Below are 15014 nucleotides of genomic sequence, written 5' to 3'. Positions count from 1 at the left end.
TGTTTCTTTATTATATATTTTTACTGTGGAAATATTATGGACATTTCACCTTATTATTATGGACATTTCACCTTTTGATGCGGACCTCCGGTTTCGTTATGATATCTTTTAACTTTGGAAATCTTGTGGACATTTCATATTTTGATGCGGACTTCCTATCAATTTATTTTGTGGTTTGGATCTCTGTGTTACATCAAGAGTTATGTTTTGATTCACTTGGATTGTTTTCATGTATTTATATCTATGTACGGCACCGTAAGTTGTTTTTTTACTTTTTTTAGTTGTATCTGGAATGTGACCTCACATGAGTCCAAATTGCACTTTTCGCGCGAGCCGCGTTATTCCTTTAGGGTATGAACACGTGCATGTAAGGTCATATTACTCTTCTATTACTCTCGTATTGCGTAACTTTCTTCTTTCGCAGTCGAGCTAGGACATATTTTTTTTAGTCGGTACAGATTGAAATATGATACGTTTTTAGTTCTGAACCCGTATTAAGAGTTAAATCAAATGTTATTGTGTGTATAGGCTCTCGTGCATGGCAGGCACTATTAGCTATACTTTGCTTTTATACGTATTCATGTATTTGGATTTCTTTTTGTATTAGTATGTTTATGATTTAAGATTTGTGTCTAATTAGCGATCCTTACTATATTGTTTTCATAACTTGGGGACAAGTTAAGGACTGAGAAGGGGATAGTGTGATGCCGTTAGTCATCATATATGTCGCCCTCTATTTGTCGTAGGCTACATTACATAATAATTCAGGTCACGTGATGTCTGCTCACCAGCTCAGCTGAAGCAGACCTCAAGAATTGTGACCAGTCTTCGCTCCCGATCTGAATCGTTCGGTTCGGTAGTAGCCCTGGCTCCGACCATTGTGGTCGTACTTGTATCTGTCTTGTATTCGTCTTTTATACACTTTTGTACGTATCGTTATAGGACTCTACTTCGGTATTGAGACCTCGTTTGTGACCATTATCGTTAAGTGCATGTTTTTCTACCTATTATTGAGGGCTTCGTGCCGATGTATTGTTTGTACCGTGGCTGTTTATAGTAATAGATTGCGAAATCTACACAGCGCTTGTTCTTTACTCGTTTATCTATGTGTTATATCTTTTGCATGTAATAGCGAGATTTAAGGCTCGTCGTTTACTAACATACAACCATCCAAGCCGCATTTGTTTCCATACCACCACCAGTCCTCAGCAGGGAATATTTGGACGCCCCAGAATCTTAGACTGAGTTAGCGTTACAATACGGTAACTAAATAGGAGCTTAAAATATATACTGTCCCATTTTTCCCCTTCAAAGTGATGTTACCATTTTTTCTTCTTCTAATTTACCAAATTTTTGGGGAAGTGTAAATTTCTAAAACGTGAGATTATAAAATAAAGAATGTTTAGATGCAACTTGCAAGGCCCCAGAAGTGCCGTTTCCGGCAATCTGAGAGGCATTGTGTGCCAAAAATTTTCTTGTACGCTACGCGCCAACCGATGGTGGCGCTCCGCTTAGATAGTGTCACGGGAACTTTCGGGCACAAAAAGTTCTGCCCCCCCAAACTGAAATGGTCCCGTACGCCTATGACAATAATATACAACCTGTATGTGCGGTATGCCCTAAACAGTAGAACATTCTTCAACAAGATCGATTCAAAAGATGCAACATATAGCACCACGTTGCATCTTAGCACCCTACGTCATTTCAGGGTGAGGGAGCGGAGGCTTCCTTTCTCGGCGAACGAGTTAACGTGACCACAGTTCAACGTACAGAACTGTGTATGATATATATCTCACGTCCAACCCCCCCCCGCCCCCCCCCCCCAAAAAAATCTTTGTTTACCTGTGGTTGTAATAAAATCCAACTTCTTCCAGAATGACGAACAAGAGTGCATCAATTACAAATCTTCTAAAGGTTGGGAGATCCTCTGGTGCAAATTTGCAACCTCTCTTTTTAAAGAGAAAGTGCATCACATAAAGGAAAGGTAGTCCGATCATCAATTGATTGTAAATAACCACCTTGAGGCACTTGAAGAGCTTGTTTCTTGGTATCTATAAGAAGGATGAAAAATTAAAATGCTCTAGACCACCGTTACCGACCAGTGGGGTTACTACAGTAAGTTAAAACTGACTAAACTTGTTTTACATGATTGCAAAAGTAATATGCTCACGTCCTCACAATAAGCAGTCCATGAGTTGTGTTCATTTCAGTCACTGCCATATTACTATAACTGGTGAGTAGCCCAACCCCTGCTATCCATATAGTTCCAAGCACCTACAGATTTGCTTAGTGAAGACCCAGTGAATAGAGTTCCCTTTCAGAGAATAACATAAACAGCCTAGTACACTGCAAAGTTGTAACAGGTAACCCTCAAGTCGAATGTCAAGTCATTTCCAAGTCAAATTTGAACACTCTTAAGCCAGGTCAACACATAAGGCATAAAGTAAAAGTAAAAATAAAAAGGTTTCAGTTAACTCGAGTCAGAAGTTGCATTCAACAAGTGACCAACACTTTGGGTCACTACAGAGTGATAGCAGAATACATGTATTCGCCTAAGTATAGGCCTACTCATACTATAGAAAATAGTTTGCACCCACCGCTTTCCGGTTTTAAAAGTCTATTTAAAGGGAGTGAAGACTCGCGCACAAAGAAACGTCTGATGCCGGTAATCTGACATAGTTTCGAATGGGGTGTAACATAAGTGTTAGACACCACAATCGATCCCAGCAAACACACACACAGCTTGCTACCGTCGGTATTAGACACTAGTGTACAGTCAATACATGCAGCTACGGTCAATACCCACACCACATTGTACATAACAGCGATGGACATCTCAGGTCCAGATAAGAGATAACAAGGTATCACGTTTCATTACTGTCTGCATTTTGTAGCGACAACAAAAAACTTCACTTGCAAGCAACGAAATGTAACTTTTTTTCTGAGGGCGGCACGCGGTTTGGGGCGAGTCTAATGCATTTAATGCATTTCAAAGACTCTACATGGGCCACCGCTGAATCTACATCGTCTAGCACTGCCGGGTTTCTGCTCCCCGTACTGACCTGGATGGATTATCGTACTGACCTGGATGGATTATCGTACTGACCTGGATCGTACTGACCTGGATTCATTAGCGTACTGACCTGGATGGATTATCGTACTGACGAGGTTTAAAATGAATTTGGTTCAAGGATTAACCCGTCATATTTACATGTATTATCATTTACCTGTGTAAAGTGAAGAGTGTAAAGTGAATAGTGCGTTCGAGTCAAGTCATGTTACGTTCATGTTTTGTTGTTAATAACTTTGCTAAACGTTGGTATTACAGAGCTCGATAGGAGATATCAGAGAAGTAAATAACTAAACATATTGTCACGCCTACGGGGATGTATGAGTAGTACCGACGAAAAATGAATTCAAGAGTGCAACTCAGGATAACTATCCGTTTTTTACATTCCATATTGTGAGTCCGCTTCCACCAACCTTTCCCGTCTCTGCCTTTTGTTATTACCATTAAACGGCACACGCAAGACCAGGGACGTAGCCCGAGGGGGGGGGGGCAAGGGGAGTGACTGCTCCCTCCTTTCAGTGTCGAATTTTTTTTTTAAAAACTCGTTTTTTTAGCATGGTATTTTGTTAGTGCTCTTTTGATCTTGAATACTCGTCAGCTCCGTTAACTCGATTATAATCGTAGTAACATTCAGACCTACTGATTCAGCTACTTACTTAGTTTGGCAGATGCAATTAGCTAAATTTAGCCTATTACAAGCCTACACTGCGTAATAAAATACATATTGCCTACCTAACCGCACTCCATGGAATGTCACGAACCGTTTGCACAACAACGTCGAAAACGTTCGTCCTAAGTTGTTGCACGAACAGCATGTTATGAAGCTAAGCTAGCTATCGTACGTGATACGCACTTCTTATAAATAATTATTACACTGCTAATACACTGCGATAACGATATTTGTTTTTAGACCACTGCATATCTGGCTTTATTATAAAATAAGTTTATATTGTCCATCAGTTAAGTTCGTCAAATATATTAAAGTCCAGACATTGGACAATCAACAAGAATCATCCTACTGGAAAATTGTAAAAAAGCACTATGTTTGTCTTTCTGACGTAAAAGAACATGTAAAAGAATTCAAACAGGAAACAAAATCTGCTGATAACAAGGGCGTAGGAACCGGGGGTGCTGGGGGAGGGGGCGCCAGTCCCCAGTGAAAAATATGGGGGGGCGGAAGTATCATTCCGCCCCCCCCCCCTCTCCGCAAGTCAGAAAACCCCTTTTTCATTTCCAAATGAAAAAAAAAAAAACTCATTTGGAGCACCAAATTGCATCTAAGGCCAGGTGAAAATGCAAAATTATTTACAAAATGGAGTGGGTGTTGAAGTGTGCTATATTGCACCAAATTGCATCTGAGGCCACCTGGAAATGCAAAAAAAAATCCAAAGGGGGGACACCCCCTCCCCTTAGACCCCTCCCCCAGGCCGGCCATCAGTCTTCAGCCCCCCACTCAAAAGTACCTTCCTACGCCACTGGCTGATAATATGGTATCATATGATCAGGGGCGTAGCCAGTATGTAGCACTGTAGGCCCGGGCCTACACTTTTTTGGCCAAGTTACCTTTTTTTTTAAAACACCCATAATTCAAATCCATAAGCTTGCTGGACGAGTTTAAGAGTCTAGACAGGAAAAACTATTGAAATGAACGTAGCAAGAATATGGCTAAATTAGGTGATCTATTCTTCTGTCATCTAGGCTGTCATTTCTATCGCGTGCCGTTTCATTCAACACTCTACCCGCCGAAAAAGACTAGATTCCGATCTTGTCAGTTTTTTTAACATCTAGTTAAGAACCCGTTTACGCAAATAATATTTCACTTGAGAAAACAGTTGAGAAATTTGCATCAGATTGCAATCGTCGGATAGCTTTCGCCTTCTCTTATTAGGCTAACTTGAACATTTACTAGCTACAGTTGTATCAAAGACAATTACTGGCTATAGTTGTATCAAAGACATTTCTGGCCTATTTTTGTATCTACAAGTATCAGAAGTTGAAAAGTAAGACTACTCTGTGCATGTACCTTGCTAACTTTAAATATGTTATGTGTATTGAATTACGTACTATTTTAACTCGTTTGTTTTTTCGGTTTAAAAGTGATATTGAATGAGGTGTCTCAAGTTAGCAAGAGGCCTGAGAACCAGAATGAACTCTCGGGAAGGGCCGTTTCCGGCCATCTGGGGGGTTTGTAAAACCAAAAATTTTCTTGTACGCTCCGCGCCAACCGATGGTGGCGCTCCCTGCTCAGATAGTCGTGCCTACAACTTTGAAAATCCATATCGCAAAAAGTGCTCCCCTTTCAAATTCCTGGCTAGTTGCTCCACAAGACAGCTACAAAGTAGACATTTAAAGCATGCATTAAATACAAAGGCAAGCAGACTGACTGCATGAATTACATTCCATGGATGCCTGTATATACAACCTGTTACAATAAGAACCCCCGGTACCTTTTGTCATGAAGTTTGAAAGAATCATTTTACATCTCAATTGGAATAATCAGACAAAAGAAGTACAACTTTGATTGTTTTTAAAGATGTGTTGTGCACACGGATCGACTGCTTAAAGAATGTCATTGCTGCAAAATTCCTACATGTAGTACAGACGTTGAAACTTTTAAATTACAATACTAAATTCTACATGGGTTCAATACAACACTTCAATTCCATTTTGATTAGTACTCACAGCAGTATCGCACAGTAGGACTATATGAGAGGTCAATACTACCCACTATCAGAAGCAATACCCTTAACTGGTCAACTTGGCGGTCGATTATCACTCGTTGTCAATATGATAAACTTTGCGCTAACAGAATGGTCCTGCTGAGTCGCTGCCACGTCAACCTCTAAAAGACGTAACATGGTAAGTTATCCTGAATTGTTCCTATTTACCATATTAGTTCATTAATTCACATGCGCCTGCGCCTTAATTTTATTCTACTTTGTGTGATTAACGTTTGTTTTCCTGTCACGTCAACCATGAAACATGTAACCAGGTGCGTATCCAGGGGGGGCGTTGGGGGCGCGCGCCCCCCGGGTAAGGAAAAGAGGAGAGACAAAAAGAGCAGAAAAAAGGGAAAAGGAGGGGGAAAAAGAAAAGGAGGAGAGGAAGGAAGGGAAAAGAAAAAGAAAAAAAAGAGAAAAAGGAGAAAAGGGGGGGGGGGGGAGTAGAAGATAGCCAAGACCTCGGGAAGAGAAAGAGGAACAGTCATAGTTAAAGCGCTGATCCCTACTATATACACAGGGTAGCCAGTGACAGATCAAGGATTACGGAGGGGGTGTGCGCCTTACCCTACCCCTTACACCGACAACTCCATTTTTGACGTTTCCATTTTTCCTCTCTCACTAATGTATCTATATAAATACTATATATGGTCTATCATAACGCGTGTGTGTGTATGGACGCCTTAAACAATTGTACAATTGTGCTATATGGAGCCAACTGTGGCTGGTCTTGAACTCGACCGAGTCGTCGGGGAATATGACGCATTTCGGGAAGGGGCGACTGCCCCCACCCCCCGAGCAAATTTTCTTTATGACATCGCTAGTAATTTCAAAATAGACAATGCTTAGATGCAACTTACAAGGCCTGGGAAGTGTCATTTCCATCGATCTGGGAGGCATTTTCGGCCAAAACTTTTATTGTACGCTTCGCGCCAACTCATGGTGGCGCTTCGCTTAGATAGTTTGCCTACTGGCTTCGCCCCTCCCTTGGCAATTACTCGCTACACGCCTTTTCGAATTTGTAAAGCAAAGAGCATATATAACATCATATCAGTGAGCATTGAAATGCATGTTCCAGGAAGAACAGCCCCAAAAACTGTCTATGTGTGTAGTCAAAGGCGTAGGAGCCCAATTGGATTTGGGGGCTGTAATGACTTGCCCGAAAAAAAAGCCAAAATTTTTCGCGCGCGTTCAACATATCGATGCCAATATCATATAAACAAGCATCGGTCATTACATCGCATGCCATCGTTTACCGTACGGTCCGTGAAAGTTGCACAGTATACCGCCGGATGCTAATGTAAACAACCAAATGTCTTATGTAGATGGAGAAAAAGCATACAGATCCATTTATGTCAAAACTCTCTTTTACAGTAGTAATATCGGCCAAGCTTACAACTTTATTATAATTACCAAGGAGATCATTTTTAAGCTATTCATTGCTATTTATTTTTCTTTCAGTAGGTGCCCGAAAAAAATGGGGAAAATTTGGTTGCGGGGGGGGGGGGGGCTGCAGCCCCCGCCTCCTACGGGACCTACGCCTATGTGTGTAGTGTTCGGTTTCGATATACCTGATATCGGAAATATCTGCTATTTTTCATTTCCTTCAACGCAGTTTTATAATAGCCATTATAAGAGGTTGCAATATTTCTACACCAATAAATTAACTCTGTCTGAATTTTCCAAAATTTCCTCACCAACATTCTTCATCATACTTTCCTCTACTCGTGCAATTTTGACCTGTCTGTTAGGGGTTCAAGGAGGTTTTTCTATATTGGTTTTCCATAGATTGAATTTTGTGCAACATTATGGGTATGTTCTGAAGTGATTTTATTCACGAGAAATGTGAATTTTCAATTCTCAACAAATAATGGGCTTAAAACCTTGAAAAGTGGGGCTTTCGGATATTGTGGGCCGTGACGTAGAATCACCTACAAAAGCAATGATCCATAGGACATGCAATGAGGTCGAACATGATGTGTGACTGGTGACAATCTTCAAAAAGGTTATGGATGGAAAAAAACTTTTGGGAAATACTGCGATTCTCAGGCAAAGTGTACATCTGGTTGGTCATTTTCAAGCCCGAGAAGTGCCATTTCCGGTGATCTGGGGGGTATAAAAACCAGAAATTTTCTTGTACGCTCCGCGCCAACCGATGGTGGCGCTCCGCTCAGATAGTAATTCGCGCCCCCCGGGTTAGAAAATCCTGGATACGCGCCTGGTAACATTTATAAATATGACACCCTCGATTTCCATGTGCTTCAAATTTTAATGATTTCCTTTATATATATTTTATTTAATGCTGGTTTCCCTGCTACGTCAACTATCAATAATACATGTTTGTTTTAACTAAGGTATCCTTACTTATTCCTACATACTTACCAGTTCATTCTCATCCACTTGTACCTTGTATCTTAGGATGCAAGCTGGTTTCCCTGTTACGTCAACTATCATAAACCCGAGTGCGGTAACCCAAAAGGCAATCGTCGTTGCTGTAAACATTCCTGACGAAAATAAAAAATAATTTGCTTGAAGTAAGTAGTCTGTTACTATTCAATTTAATGAGGCGTTAAAGAACAGTGACGGCGTAAGGTGGGGGACGGGGAGGGGGAGGGGGACGGGGAGGGGGTCGGTTGAACGTGAAGAGTATATTTTGTAAATAAAAGTTTCCTCTGTCCATATTTGTCATTGATAATGTAAAAGTTTGGTAATCTATATTAACATTAAACATGCCTTGAACTTTGATTACTACTTCGGTGTCAATTATTATCAGGAGATTGGTTTAACAATTATGATGATCAGGTAACTCGGTGATATGTTCACTGATTGGTATAGGTTTCGATTTACACTATATGTTGTCGATAAATGATAAATGGTAAATGCTGATTTTACTGGTTGATGACATAGTATACCACTGACCTGCTATATCATGTACTGTACGGTAAATGGACGTTATCCCAGATCTGAGTTATCTGGTATCTCAGACAGCGTATATAGGTTTAACACAGCTTCAACACTGTTGATGGTTGTATGTTGCGTTTATGGTGTTCCCATTGGACAAACCCGTCACATGTACGAGAAATCCATATCGGACATTTTTCTTCCAAATTTGTTTCTCGTGTACTGTTTGGCGCATTAAAATTCTACAATTTCTGATTGGACAAAATAAATTGGCACCTTTCATGCCAGTTCCCGTAGGCTCCTTTGAGAGTTTTGTCGCATGTCATAGTGTAAACTTCTCGCTTTGAATAAACGGTCATATGATGAGATAATCGGCTTATGTCGAGTTAAAATGGCATATGTCAGTTTCTAGTACTCTCATTACTCTATGGGCATTGCCACATGTCAACGCATAATGTTATCAATTGATTGAGTGAAACTTTCGTATGTGAAAGAAACCGACGTATATTGAATTGGGCCAATTCTTATGCATAAATGCAAATCAGTTTTAATTTCGGGCTTCAAGATAGACCTATACCCTTAAACAGCCATTTTTCGGTTGTTTTTTATCATGAGGATTGTTATTACTGGACATGAGATATATCTCATATGTCCACTACTAAGTTCTAGAACTGTTGTCAGCTGATGCCAGCTTTCCTTCAGTTTATCGAATTTCACAAAGCACTGTTGGGATTGTCATTCAACTCAATGATTTATTTGCCACTGGAATGTGAACGGCAGCTTGTTAGTAGAATTTTTCAAGTTTTCTGTTTGGCTTGTGATGCATACGAAAGTTTTCCTTCAATCTTACCTAGATACTCGTTTCGCATGGCTACGTTAAAAACGTACATACAACAATGTAGAAGGGATATTACTATGGCGACTTACCCACAATAGTATAACCGGGAAAAGTAAATTTAAAATTACCGCTTTGTTGAGATACACCTACTTTTAAAGGCAGTGAAATTATGTAAATTGCAGTTTTACATACGACTTGGTAAAATCTTAAAAGTATCGTTTTAACGCGATGCTATAAATGTGCATAACGTCGTAAAATAAAATCGTCTTGAAACACGTCAAAGTCTTAACGTACAACATGGTAAAATAAACATTGTCAAGATGGTACGAGGTGTGTAAAACGGTTATTATAACCAGAATGCAAAACGCATTCAGGTTTCGATGACTTCATTGCGCTAGACTTCAGCTTGTTAACCAGAAACAGCTGTTACAGTATGATTGGCCCAAACCACTATATTGATGTACAATTACACTGTGGCATGGTAAACACAAGTCAGTCTATTGTATGTGGCAATACACACCTCTAACAAAAACAATAGGGGTCTTGTACTCAATGTGATGCATCCAAACACTAAGTATGAGATGTATCCACGATTCCCATCGTTATATATCATGTAAAATGGTTTTCAGAGTTTGAACTCTGGTGACCTCAAATGAGATTTGACCTCACAAGGATTCGTGTACTCAATATGGCAAAGCCATATACCATGTATGAAAAGTATTCATGATTTATACAATGAGAAATCATGTTTTCAAGGTTTTGAGGCATCAACACTGAATTTGTTAAAGTATTCTCTTTTTGGCAACCGTCACTAAAAATTAACTTGCCAAAACGCAAAATTCACTCGCCACTATGACTGCTGTTCAAGTCTCCATATATAGATCTACAACATCAATAATTTCTAAGAATAAAACTATATTTCTGTGCAGTACGAAATTTCAACTTTTTCCACCAAACAAAGTGAAACATATAGCAGAATCATAAATAAGCAGCTAGGCATATTGTAGTTTCAAAAACTATTAAATATAAAACATCTGCAAAAATACATACGAAGATAGCTTAGCTTCTGTTACATTAGTGCTCCTCTATAGTACTATAGTCATATACTATAAAGTAGCTAGGTGTGCACGAGTCCTAAGCCTATACAGTACCTCACTACAACTTTGAACTCGATTAGCGCGACTTCGTACATTTTCCCAATTATTTATCTTGTCTTTCGGCTGCAGATTGGGGTACCAACAATTTTGCTATTACTCCATTACACTGCCTAAATCAAAGCGATCTTTTACCCAATGAAAATCTATAGTTAAAAGAGCATCTGTGTTCAACTCGCAACTGTGTTGAGTGACAATCTTTGCCAAAAAATCATAGCAGCAATAACAGCAAACTTGTCTCAAAACTCCTAAAACTGTTGAATATTTTGCGAATTATGACTGATGGCATGGAGCGAAACCATTTTGCAGAAAATTGTTAAATTGCTCAGATTGAACGAAGTGAACAATTGAACATTTTGCAGAAAACTGTTGAATTGACGAGATACGATAAGTTGTCAACTAAACATTTTGTAGAAAATTGTTCAATTGCTCAGATGGAACGAAATGAACAATTGAACATTTTGCAGAAAATTGTTAAATTGCTCAGTTAATGCAACTGAGCAATCCAACATTTTCCTGATTTTTGACAAGATATTATCTTGTTATCTAACAATTTACTGAAAAATGTCAACTTATGGGGCAAAGTTTTTTATGTTGATAGCACTTTTAAGCTTCCGTAGGTTATACTTTGACGCATTTCTCGGCTAATGTATGAGAAACACGTGTGTTGAAGCACGGTATAGAGCTAGCCTGGTCTTCACTGAAATATGATATGCATATATGTGGAATGTTTGCTTGTAGTTGTCTGTTATCTCTGCAGTTAGAAATTTATCCACATGCACCTTGTTTTACAATGTTATTTTCCTCTATGGATAAATTATTTATATATTACAAGAATAACAAATACAACTTTCAGTTCAATCTCCATGATTACATCATTGCTATTGCCAGATGCATTAAATAATATCTTCTAAAAGTCATATCTTCGTCGTACAAACTTTGTTATACACACATCAAGTTTGATTTGATTGTTTAACCCCCGAACTTCATTGAACACGATCTGTAGCATAACTGATACTCTCCAATTGAAAGTCATCTCTTCATACATGGGTATAACCTATGACACTTTCCTTCTGCCTACATTGACCACATAACATTTGGCGTTTTCAATTACTTAGTGCTTTGTTAACTTCATAGTATGATCCTATCATTCCCATGTATAAACAGTTTTAAGGGTTTCGGTCATATTTGGTATGCGGGTAATGGCCAAAATGCTGTATTTATTATCATTATTTTATTTGAACTTTGAATTATCACGACATGACTCACGAAGGAATACAGCCTATGCCCCTGCACTTACCCACGTTGAAGTCTATCAGGCTTACAATCTGGGGGGAACTCGGGAAACTCATTTTTACTCAAATTTGCCAAAGTTTGATCTTTTACCTCCGGCCATGGACCATGTGACCTTTTCGTGAAGTAAAAGTAATTTGATAGTTTGATATTGTATGTTGACATACACAGTCCATGCTAACAAACCGATCATCATGGACAGGGTGGTAGCGATTTAACCGTTGTTGCGACATGAATCATTGCCTATACCATGGTCTACTACATTTTGAATATGTAGAAGTTTCAATACTTCCACCAAAATCAGAACACTGAGAAACTAACGAAGCCAGTATCATAACCGTCACTAAGTTCATTGTCCTTCTTGTAACCTCATAAACAGTGGCGGCGCCAGGAATTTTTAGTTGGGGAGGCTAAGGGGGGGGGGGGCTGAGCCATTTTTTTGGGTGGCTTACAAGATTAAGTGATCTCCGTCCTGGGGGAGGGGTATAAGGGGAGGGGGTGCCCCCCTCCCCTTTTTGAAATTTTTCCCAAACCTGGAAAGGCCTACATGCAAAATGGTGGTAATTTAGCGAGGCTTTTGTCACCTGAAAATGTCTCCAAAAATATGCATTTTTTTGTGAGTAACTTTAGTCAAATTAGAATGGAAGATACCAATTCACAGTTTTCGTATCACTTAAATATTACCTGCTGTGAAAGATCCAATTCCTTTGCTCAATTATTTCGCGCTCTCTGACACAACTCCTGTTTTAGTCTGTATACACGCTGTTTGTGAAACGCACACGACATTGCCGTATGAGAACACCTGTCGGTGAATTGTTTTTGTCAGTCACCAAAAAAAGGCTTCCTGCACCACAACTGAGTCAGTGACTATTATCATGTGAAAAATTCATCAAAATTTCCATTGACCATTGTAGCACTGCGTTATGGCTGACAAATTTGGGTAGGCTATATTGTTTCAATGAGGTTTTTTTTATTGGGGGGCCTATTTCAGTTGGGGGGGGGGGCTAATGGGGGGCTGACTACTTCAGTGGGGGCTAAAGCCCCCCCAAGTCCCCCCTTGGCGCCGCCACTGCTCATAAATGTGACTATAAGTGACTTAAGTGACTATAAGTGACTTAAGTGACTATGAGTGACTTTAAGTGACTATAAGTGACTATGAGTGACTTTAAGTGACTATAAGTGACTTTAAGTGACTATGAGTGACTTTAAGTGACTATGAGTGACTATAAGTGACTATGAGTGACTATAAGTGACTATAAGTGACTATAAGTGACTATAAGTGACTTAAGTGACTATAAGTGACTATAAGTGACTATGAGTGACCTTAGTTCTTTTCATCCGTAGTGGCATAACAGAGGAGTTGGTAACATTTTATGGCTTTTTGCCCTCAAAAACGATGTAACACTCACCGAACACCCCAACAGAAAAATCGTCATTTCCAAAGAGCGCATAATACTTGATGTAAAGAGCTTCCCAGAAATCGGCCGATGCTCCCCAAAAGTTTTGTAGATGCCACGTGAAGGAATTTCGGAAAGCAACCAGAAGAAGAACAATGAAAACTCCTCTCTTGATCATACCAAACAAGTCCTTCTCGTAAAGGAACTATGAACGAATAAAAATACTCCGTTATTGCTTTCATGTGTAGTAAGTGATCCTCACAACAATGTTAATACTGTTAACATTACGTTGATAAATATCCAATTACGTATTATGTGTTATGAGTGTCCTTAACTATAGATAAAAGGTGTTTTTAGGGTATTAAAGCCAGTGGCTACAGGGCCAAAAAGCTGGATATGTATCGGTACCATAGCACAACTGAGGGTTAGCAATTGTCGGTAACGTCCGGTAAATATACTATTGATGGTCGGAAATTCAGGAGAATTGAGTGTGCTAAAACGTTTTAGAAATTCTTGGGTGACGCAGGGCGATTCCACAGTGGGAGCTGGCAAATGGGTTGGGGAGTACTGTGATTAACTTTCAAGTGCCGTGTGCAAATGGAGAGGAAGGGGTGAGAGCGTCCAGTACCCCACCCTCCATCGTGCATTGCTAAGGTAACCATATACGGTACATATACACAAGGGCGTAGGAACCGGGGGGGGGCTGGGGGGGGGGGGCGCCAGCCCCCCCCCAGTGAAAAATATGGGGGGCGGAAGTATCATTCCGCCCCCCGCTCCGCAAGTCAGAAAACCCCTTTTTCATTTCCAAATGAGAAAAAAAATCTCATTTGGAGCACCAAATTGCATTTAAGGCCAGGTGAAAATGCAAAATTCTTTACAAAATGGAGTGGGAGTTGAAGTGTGCTATATTGCACCAAATTGCATCTGAGGCCACCTGGAAATGCAAAAAAATTCCAATTCCCCTTAGACCCCTCCCCCAGGCCGGCCATCAGTCTTCACCCCCCCCCCCCACTCAAAAGTACCTTCCTACGCCACTGCATATACATACTACACACTGATCCTGTTATATAGTATTAGGCTGTACTATATTAGTGATACCGGTTGTTCCTCCTAGTTAGGTCTTATCATGACAATTATTTCCATATCATGGGACTTTGGAAGCAAGATTATTGCTGAATTGAATAAACAATAAAATGATAAGTCAGTGTTCCTTCGATCAACTTCGTCGAACGTCAGTTAGAAGTTGAGCTAACTGATACTGTAAGTACGCCCTAGATCTTAGTAATATTAGTTGCCCAGTCAGATACCTAGTTCTAATACAGTTACGATGTTAGGCCTAGTCAGAGAGAGATTGTGAAGGTGATCCAAGGTCTGTGTACCAAGTGTAGTATTATACAGGACCATAAGCTAGGTTTGGCACACCGTACTGTTATCACTCACTAGTCTGCTAGTCGCATTGACGGTCAGCTGTTCTTCGAGCAAGGACAGCTTCTTTAGTACTGAATATGCATTACAATGCGTTCTCTCAGTGGCTTCTTTAAATCAAGAGGTATGGCGTAACAGAATGCATGATGAAATCTTTCTTCAGCGGATAATTTTTTTGATACTTATCGATCATTAATTTCTTAATTAATGAAGCGT

At 39.8% G+C, this 15014-nt stretch overlaps 1 protein-coding gene and 1 long non-coding RNA gene across 2 annotated transcripts in view; one reads left to right on the top strand and one right to left on the bottom strand.

The window, feature by feature from the left end:
- LOC139980112 (fatty acid hydroxylase domain-containing protein 2-like) overlaps nucleotides 1-15014 on the bottom strand; it is a 34526-nt gene that overhangs the window by 13348 nt on the left and 6164 nt on the right. The window contains exons 2-4 of the mRNA XM_071991504.1: nucleotides 13386-13578; nucleotides 8173-8294; nucleotides 1843-2051 (exon numbers count right to left, since the gene is read on the bottom strand). Coding sequence (XP_071847605.1) covers nucleotides 1843-2051; nucleotides 8173-8294; nucleotides 13386-13578 — 524 coding nt within the window. The remainder of the gene's footprint in view (nucleotides 1-1842; nucleotides 2052-8172; nucleotides 8295-13385; nucleotides 13579-15014) is intronic.
- On the top strand, nucleotides 5662-13443 carry LOC139980117 (uncharacterized). The gene is made up of 3 exons (XR_011797455.1): nucleotides 5662-5929; nucleotides 8209-8324; nucleotides 13321-13443. It is a non-coding gene; the product is annotated as an uncharacterized lncRNA (long non-coding RNA).

Source organism: Apostichopus japonicus, chromosome 14, assembly GCF_037975245.1.
Source record: "Apostichopus japonicus isolate 1M-3 chromosome 14, ASM3797524v1, whole genome shotgun sequence".
Taxonomy (NCBI): domain Eukaryota; kingdom Metazoa; phylum Echinodermata; class Holothuroidea; order Aspidochirotida; family Stichopodidae; genus Apostichopus; species Apostichopus japonicus.
Note: the sequence above shows the minus strand (reverse complement) of the source record. Positions and strands in the feature narration are given on the sequence as shown.